At 38.3% G+C, this 12,482-nt stretch overlaps 1 protein-coding gene across 2 annotated transcripts; it reads right to left on the bottom strand.

Annotated features, from left to right (window-relative positions):
* Positions 1-4,932: 4,932 nt before the first annotated feature.
* LOC113569134 (sialic acid-binding Ig-like lectin 9) lies at positions 4,933-9,185 on the bottom strand. 2 transcript variants are annotated; one of them, XM_035521085.1, is made up of 3 exons: positions 6,374-6,447; positions 5,931-6,268; positions 4,933-5,253 (listed from the first exon to the last, which is right to left on the bottom strand). In XM_035521085.1, coding segments are annotated over exons 1-3 (570 nt in total). In that variant the 5' UTR covers positions 6,376-6,447; the 3' UTR covers positions 4,933-5,023. The 2 variants fall into 2 exon arrangements, 1 of the variants encoding a protein (XP_035376978.1); XR_004775428.1 differs by lacking the exons at positions 4,933-5,253; positions 6,374-6,447 and adding exons at positions 8,834-8,903; positions 9,109-9,185 and having other exon boundaries at positions 5,889-6,268.
* Positions 9,186-12,482: the final 3,297 nt, after the last annotated feature.

Raw genomic sequence — 12,482 nt, 5'->3', positions numbered from 1 at the left:
GCTAGTAGACAGGATGCAAAGAAGGGGCCAACTGTGAAACATAAATTTAAAGTTAGTCATTTAAAAGGTCATGATATATTATTAGTAACCAGGGTGGAGCAGATGAGTACAAGTTTTCCTTCTCAATGTTTCTTCCTCTTTCTCTTTTTTCTTTGCCACTGTCACAGTTGATTGCTCATTAAAGGCCTGGATCTAGATTCTGTGTATAAATGATTTCTGTAAAGCGGCTTTGTGACAACACAGTGTAAAAAGTGCTATACAAACACTTTTTAATTGAATTCAGTAGAAGAACTCCCTCAGAGAGCCATTGATTTTAATAATAGTAATAATAATAGATTTTTTATTTATCACCTTTAAAGAGACCCAAAGGTCCCGTCCAAAATGATTAAATAAGATTAGAAACAGAAGTATAAAAAAAAAAAACACAATAAGTGGATGTACAGTAAAAAATCTCAGCAATTATATAATAATAATAATAATAATAATAATAATAATAATAATAATAATAATAGATCTTATTAGATGATAATAATAGATCAACAAAAATAATTGTGAATATAAAATATGGATTCACTAAGCTGTAGTGTCATTGAGAAGGCAGTCTAAAAGAGGAGGGTTCTCAGCTGTAGGTGAGCAGGAACACTGTTCCAGAGTTCCGCTACACTGAAAGGCCCATCACCCATCTGTGGGAGCCTAGAAGAAGAACAGAAAAAAAGGAGTTAGAAGAGCTGAATACATTGAGGGGAATGCGGAGGAAGGAGGGTAGATAAATGAGAATGAGCCAAAACATACAAGGCCTTAAATAACTAGTAGAAATATTTGATATTGGACATGAGAATGAATAGGCAGCTAGTGTAAGTGTCAGTGGGGGTGTTCTAGGTTCCCATTATTTGGTGTAAATAGGAATCCCCACAGTTGAGTTCAAGCTTGCTGGGAATATCCCACTCCTCAGACTCCAGTCTGGTGTGGTGTCCCCGTAGGGGCTTCCTCGTTTTCACTTTGATTCCTTACAGTTCTCGTTTTGCACATTCTGGTTCAAATGACAGTTGGATACACCCTGCAGGCTTGGAGCACACTGGTCTAAGCTGTTATTTAAGGCCATAGCTGAACGGAGCAGAGCAGTGTTCTAGAAGTAATTATGCATTAAAAGTTCCTTTTATTATGCAAAGTAGAAAGTTCTGCACTGCAGACCCTGTAGCTGTGACGAAGTTCTCCAGGAAGTTGTGTCAAACTTGCTGATTTGCAGCCAGATTATTATTCCATGTTTGGAGAAGGTTTTCAACAAGCAGGTTGATCTGATGAAGGCTACTGTGTGTAAGTCCTTATCACTGATTAGATGAGGAATGCATTTCCTCAGTCTTCGTTTCTAAACACGCATACCAGCAAAGGGTGTATTTGAGAAGTGGATCGTGTGGTCTTAAAAAAATGGAAGATATGGTGTTGCGAATTCTATCACATACATCAAGATTCTTGTCTTAGAATTTTTCATCAATATTGAGCAAAAACATTGAATTTAACAGTGAGTGGCACAGGAGGGGGCCCGCTGAATTATGACATTTTGTGCCGAGGATATATGTGGGTCTTGTGTGCTAAGCCAGGGGAAACCTAAAGCTACTGGCTTATGTGACGGCATGAGGCAGTCATACGTGACGACCATGTGTATGGTGTGTAGTGAAGATAGATCAAAAACGGTTCCCGTGATGAAATTCTGACCTGGTCAAAACAGGGGCTCTCTTCCATCGTCAGGCCACAAACCAGACATGGGACACATTGGTGCCTTAAGGAGCAACAAAGCCATAAATGGCCAAGCTATCAAGATGGCCTAGCTCCTGACCCTCAACCCCCTCTTCTTAAGGGTCATAAACTCATGGATGGTAAGGTGAAACACTCTTACCACCCTGGGTATATTGTAAGAATCTGAGACCATAAATTCCATTTATGAGAGAGTAACTTTTCTCATCCCACAGATTCCCAAAGTAATAACTTACCATTTAATCTACTATGGTGTCAAATAATCAACCAATAATGTGTGTCGATTTTATTATAATCTCCATGTGCTCCAGTTATTTTATAATTACCTGTTGTCACATTATTCTGTTCATTACATATCCCTCATTCATTTGTATTATTCACTCATATTACCTCATCTGTATGTTGCTTACCTTATGCATGTCATAAACACATTGTTACTCACTCTTAGTTGTGTTTACCAGAAATCCTTTATAAACCAATTAGACAATATATTAAAGTTAGTAGTTTGTAAAATCTAGAAACCAGGAAAATAATTAAACTGATTATCCAAATGCTCTACGCTCATTGTAATATCAGGAGGTAGAAATGGGTAGGAATATGTCATTTTCTTTATTATTATTATTATTTTTAAATTCCTTTATTTCTTAATTTTCTTTACAATTGATTTGTGAATGGATCCTCTGTATTCCTGTATTCCTATATCTCCTAAATTCTTTCCCCCCAGTTGTGAACAGAGGTTATGGAATATGCATGATTTCTTCCAAGACATAACTGACAAATTCAACCCCCTCTGTCAAGTCAAGCAGTCTAGTTGGGACTGGTCCAGTGTGTGAACTGCGACTGAACCCCCCTTGTTTAATTTCTTAAACAAGTCAATAACCTCTCGCTAAGAGGCTAGAAATACTAGGTTGTCTGTGTTTACCATATTTTAGTTTGATGTTCATGTTTCTTTTGTTATTATCTTACTAATTTCCTTTTGTTAGTGTGCATTCGTTGGAATTGACTGATCATTAAACACACCTGTCTGACCAAGGAATTTTAAAACACTGCCAGTAAAGAACACATTCTAATTTTGGAAAAGGTCTGCCCGTGAAGGCCTATGTGACTCCAATTCCTCAGTCAGAGACTCAGTCCCTGGTCTCTGTCACGATCAGTCCCTTCCATCCTACGTGTTCCATGTTTTCCCTGTCTTGTCTTTAGTTCCGTTCCATAGTTTTGTTTTGTCCTCACCTCGTTTGATTGCTTACACCTGTCCCTCATTTCTAGTTTTGTGAATTTCATGTATTTAAACCCTGTTGTGTGCCATGGTCGCAGCTGTTCATTGTTTGGACTGTTTGAATGCATATCGTCATGGTTGTTTCTTTGTGCTCCGTGTCTTTGTGTTTCCTAGCCTTAGTTCCTAGCCTGCTTTCTTAGTTTGCCTTCGTGTGTTTTTGTTTTGTAATGTATCCCAGTACTCTCCATGTCGGCTCTATGACCCTGGACTGCCTGAGCAACCCTGATTTTGGATTTGCCCCTATGAAATCTCGCTCTTCTCTGCACATGCGTCTGCCTCCTTCTGCTCATCGCTACAATCTCCTCACCATCACCGGATGCCAAGGACTACAAGGAACAGCAAACCTTTTAAAAGTCATCATACAATTTCACAGAAAAGATGCTATTCTCACTGCCATTCGGGCAGTTGGATGAAAGATTGAATTTAAAATCTGGCACAGTGACCTGATGCCCAAAGTGAAATAGATGCTCCATTACACTCTCTGCGCTGTCTGGACGATCCACGGGAACGCACTCATCCATTTCCAGACTTCATATGTTTCCCATATATATTGCCAGCTGCAATGAATATTAGCTTTAGTGTTTAGTAATCAAATTAGATGAGTTAACTCTTTCTCTTCACCTGTGCCTCATAACTCCTAATTAGTTCTTCACTTCACTTTTTGCAATGGTTTTCTCCTCTGTTCCTGCTATTAGACTGTAGACATACTTTTATTACCAATTTGTTGATTAATAAGTTTCCTTTGTTGGTCTTGATTGATAAGTAGATTACCCGTTTGATTACTCCCATAGGTTACTGTGGTGGAAATTTGAATAAACAGCAAGTCAGATGTGATTAAAAGAGTAATTTAATAAAGAAATAGGACATACAAAACACAGCTGTGTGAGAGCTAATGCTCTGAAGCAAAAGCTCTAAAGGGGTAGACTGACTCTGCTCCTTATATCTAAACTTCAACCCCCTCCCCAGGGAGGGGTGCTCTGTGATCTTGTTTACGCATTCCCTGCTCCATATGGCGATGAACATTCCTGCATATGCCAGAACACTTCAAAGGACAGGCACCATTTGCAAGACAACAAAAGCCTAATGCCTCTTTACCACCCCTGCAGGTCATAAAGCAACATTCCAACAGTCATTTGTTCACACAATATACAGAGACAGAGTATGCAGACTAAACTATTCATATAGGATTATATGATGGAAGGATTAATATGATTATATATGAATCATTACATATTAATCGCATGATAATACATGATCGAATAATATTTTCCATCACACTTAAACCAATCTATTTACTTTGTTTCCCTAATTCTCTTTATTATTAAGCTCAGCTGTATCCTGTATCCACCATGAATTGTTTGTGTTAAATTTAGCTTGTTTATATTTTTAGACTTTATAATGATTATAATGATTCTAGTGAACTAGACACTCCTGGTCATTAGTAGAATTTTAGTCAATGATTGTTGTGTATGTTTTTCTTATCTCTGCTATTTCAATAAACATACCTTGGTTATTACGTCTGTGAGCCCAGAGAGATATTATAATGTTTGTTTGATGAGAAAGAATCGCATATCAAATTGGTGACTTTCATGAGTTGAGATTGAATTATTAGTCATAAATACATTAATTAAAATTAGTATAGCTGATCAAAGCTTAGAATTCTTATTTCTGGCTATTTCAAAATATACTGATACTTTAGATATATTGCAATTGCAACATAGCAGTTCAAAATATATAATAATTTAGCCATTTCCCTGGATAACAGCCCTCTTTCAGGAAAGTAATAATTAAATAAATTTTTAAAAAGACATAAATCAAGAATTTAATATGTTGCCAATACATTACTCTAACAATGCTATTTGGCTGTGAAAAAAATGTGGTTTTTACAGTAGAACTGTTTTAAAAATTAAATATTCAGCAAATATTTCCAGGGGATTAATGAAGTGCACATGAACTTTTACAGCATTTAAATGAGCAGTTCATGTAAATTAGCAGTTATGCAGGACTCCACAGAACTGTGTTACCTCCTAAAGCACAGGAATACTGGAGTCCATCCTCACTGTCTGCCAACCCTAGGTAGATTTTGTTGTGTTTCTTGGGTTTGTTGGTTACAGGCTGTCCGTTCTTGTACCAGATGTAGGTGGGGTTGATGGGCAGAGTGCAGGTGGAGCTGCAGCCGCTGTTAGAGACTGTCCCTCTGATACTGGGGTGGGACTCACTCTTACCTGCAGATTTGATTTAAAAAAAATTACAGAATGTGTCTCATGATGTGCTGAATTATACACTATGCTCAGCTGAAAACAACAAAGGTTTAATGTAGACATTATCTGTGATGACCCGAGTGCCACAGGGCAAGGAGCAGGATGCAGAAGAGTCTCTCAACATAGACAGACATTTTATATACATGAAACACGAATGATAAACGATAATGGCATTCAAACATAGCAAACAAGTGCAGCGGGAAATAAACGATGAACAATAACAGATACATAAACACAAGCATAAAATGACAATGAACATAAACCTACACATGAATTTGTGAAGCCAAACACTAGCACTAACACCAACCATGACCGACATCTTACTCTACAGACGGGTTTATATACATACATATGTGACGTGTAATAATGTGTGGATGAAGGATAAGGGGGGCATAGCTACAAACAAGGGGGCAGTCACAGTTAACAAACACAATTCCCACAGCACGTGGCGGGCCGTACCACGTGATGTGTGGGAAGGGGAGCATACCATTACATTATCATGTAAGCTTTGATTAAACTGTTCTCTGTAAAGCACGTTAGGGTTTAATTAAAAGTGCTATATAAATAAGATTATTATTAGTATGAACAGTACTATTAATATCAACACAGAATGTGGTGTTACATGAGCTGTGGGCAGTTACCTGTGATATTTAGAATGACTCCTGGTTTACCAGAGAATTTCCCTCTTTCAGTATTAGTGCTGAATCTAAAGCGATATTCTCCAGAATCACTCTTTCTCAGGCCTCTGATTCTCAGAGTGCAGTTTTTCTCTTTATCCCCAACATATTCCACTCGACCAGTAAACTGCTCTTCCAGACTCAGGTCCTGTGGATCCTCTTTAGGATGAACATAATACCAGAATGTGTGTTCAACTTTGTCATCACTGGGATATGAGTAAGTGCAGGGAAGCTCCACTAATGATCCACAACATACACTCTTCTTGTGTATGTCACATTCCAGCAGTCCTCCTGAGACACACCTGCCGAAGCCAAAGTGAAAGTGTAAGCATTACTGTGAGAGGCGTAATGAATTCTACAGACTGAAATAAATGAAGAGTTTCATAATGTGGTGAAATCACACACACATGCTACAGTGGAGCGGATGCCACCAACAGAGCAAGAGTAGCTGCCTGCATCAGCACTGACAAGGACAAGAGGCTGATTCCAGTATAATGTCTTTAGGTATTCTGCATTTTTGTACAAGCTGACAAAATATGGGTTAGAATTCAGTCTGCAGGAAGTGCTACTCATGAGTGATACTGTCTCTCCACTCCACTTTAAGAGGTCAGTGGTCATCGTCACCTGCAGGGCTGAAAAAAGATACAGTTACAGATGTCTAATCATGTCTGGAGTGATATTTGGAACAGCAGACATCATCTCATTGCTTTCTGCACCTTATTTAATAGAGACTTTATGTTAATAGAGACTTCACATGCACCAGCCAGCTTATTAAAACAATGCATTATATGAAATATGATGTGGGAGCATGAATAGAATAGGAGCATGTAGAGCTTATTTGTTACCACGCACTGTGTTGTAAGAGAGAGAGAGAGAGAGAGAGAGAGAGAGTGTGTGTGTGTGTGTGTGAGAGAGAGAGAGAGAGAGAGAGAGAGAGTGTGTGTGTGTGTGAGAGAGAGAGAGAGAGAGAGAGAGAGAGAGTGTGTGTGTGTGTGTGTGTGTGTGTGTGTGAGAGAGAGAGAGAGAGAGAGAGAGAGAGAGAGAGAGAGAGAGTGAGAGAGAGAGAGAGAGAGAGAGAGAGAGAGAGAGATAGTGTTATCTTCTATGTATCAGTTCTGGTGGCAAATTGATGGTGGTACAATATTTCAGACAGTGACTGTGATGAAAGATCCTGTAAATTAGGAGACCCTTCTAAAAGGGACAGTGAGTGTAGACAGAAGGTGGGTGTGTCTGTGGATGTGTGTTGAGAGTGAATGTCAGCTTCACGATCTCTAACACACTTGTGTAGAAGTGTCTTGTGTTTCCACATAACAGAATGTTTACTTTTCTACCCTTAAGAAGTAAAATACATTTCTCTCATTCACCTGAGGTAATAAAAAGAGTGTTAACAAGGAAAATAGGCCTAATGGTGCATTAGACGTATTATTGCCATAAAATATAAGGGAGTATAGAGGTTCTTTGTCCTTTCAGAATGATTTGCGTATAGGGCACAGGCTTCTGTAGAGGCCTCTACAGGCTTCAGCAAAGGATCCTGGGTAGGCTTTGGTGAATCTCATGGTAAGATATATGGCCTCTCCGCTAGGCTTAGGACGGTACAGAAAAATGATCCTCTTTAGGACAAGGTTAAGAGAAATCTTCTCTTGGAATGTGGTCGTAGCGGGTTACAACTGGTGCAGGTGTTGAATATCAGTGTGCATATGTTGACTGTATGGTTTGGATGTAATGGTGGCAAATGCAAACACTAGCATGTAAAACGGTGGGGTGAATACATAATCACTTCTGACCAATGTATAAAAATGCGGGTTCTTTGTGTGATTGTTAGACATTCTCCGGAGGGTGCCTCAATAATGCTTGTTAATGCTAACCTTCAATAAAGGACAGACCAGCTATTCTCTTTAACTAATTCTGAAGTCTGCATCTTCATTTTATATTTGAATGTTTAACTTAACAACTAGCTGACTAGGGATTTAGGAACAACACAGCTCAGAATGTACAAAGGACCCAGCAGACCAAAATGCATTTTAAGTCCAAAAACAGCACTTGATTACATTATCAATCAACATAACAAATGAAGGAACATATATGAAAGAGAAATTTAAATTCATTCTTAATAATAAAAAATGAATAAAAAGATGATATTGGTACTGATAATAAAATGTCAGCCATTGACAGGACAAATGGTGGACTGAACTAGGACTGTAAATGTATATGAACACTGTGGCTGTGATTCTAACAGCATGGCTGCTTCTGTCCTTATGTTCTTATCTAAAAATTAGTTTTTGTGGTTTGCTGTTTCAACAAATATCTTTTATCACATATTAAAAAAATTAATGAACCAGAAGACCATTTTGATGCATGATGGGTAATAGCAGAACATTGTCTGCCGTGAACCCTGCAGTGCACAAACAGCCCGAGAAAAACATGCCACAGTGACCATCTGACCCTGAGACCCTGAAACAGGAAAAAGAAGCAGGGATGCAGGAGGAAAGAAGAGGAAAAGGTTGAGGGAAAAGAAAGAGGGAGAAATCTTTCCATGAAGATTTTTCAGAACAGACAGCACTTTATAAAGCATTAAATTAACACGATGATTTGTTGGAACAAGCACTCATATGTGGACTTCAAGGCTTTACCTGTGGGTTTTTCTGACTGTTTACATCCATGAAGACCTGGCTCTGTGGCTTCTATCTAACCTAATGATTCTTCATTGATTCTGTTGTTTCTAAACGTTTCCCAAACATCTCTTATAAAGGAGCTTTACACTATACACTCCGTGCTAATCGAAAGCTAATCTAATTATATATTAAGTCCACAACTTTTTTGTGAAGAAAATGACAATAATATTATACAATAAGACATAATAATCAAACCTGCATTATGCAACAGGATGATCAGAAGCAGGATTCTAGATTCACAGCCCAGGACTCCACATCTATAAAACTAGAAAGCCACAGTTCCCAAAATAAGACAGATAACTACCAAGCCTTGAATAAAAACAGCAAATAAAACACAAAGAAAACTTTTCCTGTGTGTTGCATCAGAATATTTAATTCCTTGCTAATTATTTGGGTTCCCACATTCCTATGATATAACTCAGAGTTTTGAAAACACAGTTTAACAGAGGATTATTTGTTTATATACTTACATTTTGTGGTGAAAATGTCATTTTTATCTTACTTGATGTAGGCTATGCACAGTGTGGGTGAGGAAGGTCTGTGTGTGTATCACACAAATTAAAGGAGTCTGACTGCATTCAAACAGAACTTGTTTCCTTCCCATTTTCTGTTTGTTCAGTTGAAGGGAATCAAACCCTCCCCTATTTAAATCTAACTCTCTCATTCCGTTTCCACCAAATTTTTGTGCATATTGTAAAAAAGACTGTTGCATCATAAGATGAGTGCTGGACCCTGGGAGGGGTTTATGAAAGTGACCATTCAGCCAAAAAAAAAAAAAATGTAATTAAAAAAATAAAATAAAATAAAATTGGCTGCATGGAAAACATTACACAAGTGCAGTAACTATCTCAGTAATGGATTCATCCACTTCAGGCTTAGGACTGCTCTTAAAACCAAGATGACAAAAGTACCCTGAGGGTTTTATGTTATAGAAAATGCTAAGCCCTGCCATGCCTTTCTGTGGATTCATAATGACTATGAAACAGAAGAAGCTCCATTGTGTGTATATATATATATATATATATATATATATATATATATATATATATATATATATATATATATATACACTCCATATATAAAAATGTGTGTGTGTGTGTGTGTGTGTGTGTGTGTGTGTGTGTGTGTGTGTGTGTGTGTGTGTGTGAATATATACACACACACACACACACACACACACACACACACACACACACACACACTGCCTGGCCAAAAAAAGGTCACACACTCTCATATTTTGTTGGACGGCCTTTAGCTTTGGTTACGGAACGCATTTGCTGTGGCATCGTTTCCACAAGCTTCTGCAATGTCACATTTATTTCTGTCTGGGGTTGCATAAATTTTTCCCCAAGATCTTGATGATGGGAGATTTGGACCACTGTGCAAAGTCTTCTCCAACACATCCCAAAGATTCTCAATGGGGTTCAGGTCTGGACTCTGTGGTGGCCAATCCATGTGTGAAAATGATGTCTCATGCTCCCTGAACCACTCTTTCACAATTTGAGCCTGATGAATCCTGGCATTGTCACATTGGAATATACCCGTGCCATCAGGGAAGAAAAAATCTATTGATGGAACAACCTTTGGGCACATAACGTTGCTAAACCTAGACCTGACCAACTGCAGCAACCCCAGATCATAGCACTGCCCCCACAGGCTTGTATGGTAGGCACTCTTCATTTTATTTAGTCTTTAGAAGCTTTAGCAATTATTGGCTACTTATATTTATGCAGCCACAAAAACAATAAAACTAAAACTAAAACAATTATTTTTAAAAATGTTTTTCCCTCCACAGGGGTCACTCAGGCAAAGAGGGCAAAGGGCTGTTGCTCAGGTAACTTTAGCCTGGCTTTGCCTACATCCTTGCTGGTCCTCACAGTCACAAGATCTCTCACCAAACGTCTCCTATGGGATGACTGTTACTGCTCTGTGAGAAAATCACATCACAGAACAAATAGATAGAAATGCCTGTTTGTTTCAAGAAGCCACTGTTCCTTCCAAACTTATGGGTTATAATGTAGGTACGCAAATTCATCCAGACTCCCCATCACACCATCAGGTTCTCATACACATTGCTAAAATATGCTTTTGTGTATACTTTCTTTCTGGGGTTGCTTTTCCCCTCACTGGTTATGATTCTTTTTAGTGCACATTAAATTGTGTAAATTGTTTTTACAATTTTGTGATTTTTAAAAATAGATCCTGATATTTTTTCCAGTATTGTATCTTCATCTATTTTTGTTACACTTTCTTTATAATCCTAAGCATATCCTATGTGAAGCTCCCTGTGCCAAATTTTACATTTTAAAATTAGAATATTTTTAGGACGAGGGTGGGCAAGATGCAAGCATGAGTCATTGTTTCAATAAACAAAACCATTTAATGATAACAAAAGCAAAATTCATTAAACACTCAAACATAAAGGAAAGACAATGAAACACACCAATGAAGATAAGCCTTTGAATAGCAATGGCATATGAAAGCCCTGTTCAGTGACAAATAATAAATAATGGTGGTTTTCCCTATGCAGTCCAAAAGATGATTGGTGCACAGCATTTTTCTTAGAGATCAGTATGGAGATTAAAGAAGAGTTCAGACTTAAGGGATTCAGTTTTGGTGTGCGAGTATATGTCTAATAAAGTTGTCCTAGTGTGAATGTGTGCCTGTATGCCCAGTGGACGGTGCTGTGTCTGGGTATTGCCCTCTCTCCCCTCCCTGCACCTGATTCAGTCCCCCAGGGGCCTGAGGATTCCAGATGAGACAATGCTGTGTGCAGTTGGCTGCTGCTGCTCCCTGGTGTGTGCCTGCATGTAAAAGCAATGTCTGGTACTTGTAAAGTAACCTTGGGTTCATTGAAAGGTGCTATATTAATATAAATTTATATTGTATTTATTGTGTGCTTTTGATGGTATTCAATAATGACTTTTTTCTGTTTTTTCCTGTCTCTCTGGTGCCGTGGGTGTTGTTACTTCATTGATATATGAGTGTCTATCATGCACAGCAAAACAATTAAAACCAGCAATAAAAGTCCACCACCTCATCCTTTTGACCCTGAACACTTAAAATTAATATAATTCAATGGGCACAGTTCAGAGGCCTGACACTACTACTAACTACACTATATCATTGCAGTGTCTTCATCTGGCCACAACACAAGATGACTCCATTGTCTAATATATGCTGTCTTTTATATTTGTTTATGCTAGTGCTGCACATAGTGGTGGGACTAGTTGGTAAAAATTTACCAAAATCCTTACATGGAAATAAGAGTTTATAAGGAACACTGTTTGTTCCAGAGAGTAACAGTAAAGAAGCAAGAAGAATTTTAAGTACTGCAGTTCTTAATGTTGTAACATGCAGTGAAAATGTTTTTGCTGACCAGTAGCTTTCAGAAACCACTACCAGGGCCCAGCACTCATCTTATGATTCAACAGTCTGCATTTGTGTCGTAATATGCATACTTAAATGGGGAAGGGTTTGATTCCCTCCAACTGAACAGACAAGAGGAAGGAAACCGATTCTGCTTGAGTGCAGTCCAACTCAGTTAATCTGCCTGATACACAGACGCTCACCACAGCCAAACTCTGCACCGCCCACATCATATATGATAAAAATTACATTTTTCACTACAAAATGTAAGTATATAAACAAGTAATCCTCTGTTAAACTGTGGTTTCCGAACTCTGAGTTATATCATAGGAATGTGGGAACCCAAATAATTAGCAAGGAATGAAATATTCTGATGCAACACACAGGTGGAATGTGACATACACATTCTGCTGGAATGTGACATACACAAGAAGAGTGTATGTTGTGGATCATTAGCGGAGCTTCCCTGCACTTA

The sequence above is a fragment of the Electrophorus electricus genome, chromosome 21 (genome assembly GCF_013358815.1).
Source record: "Electrophorus electricus isolate fEleEle1 chromosome 21, fEleEle1.pri, whole genome shotgun sequence".
In the NCBI taxonomy this organism is placed as follows: domain Eukaryota; kingdom Metazoa; phylum Chordata; class Actinopteri; order Gymnotiformes; family Gymnotidae; genus Electrophorus; species Electrophorus electricus.
The sequence above is the reverse complement of the archived record's forward strand: the minus strand, read 5'-3'. Positions and strand labels throughout refer to the sequence as shown.

Coding starts and splice junctions, on each gene's coding strand:
- LOC113569134 (XM_035521085.1), bottom strand. Junction 5,254..5,930: donor AGTCATTCTAAATATCACAG/GTAACTGCCCAC, acceptor TCAAATCTGCAG/GTAAGAGTGAGTCCCACCCC.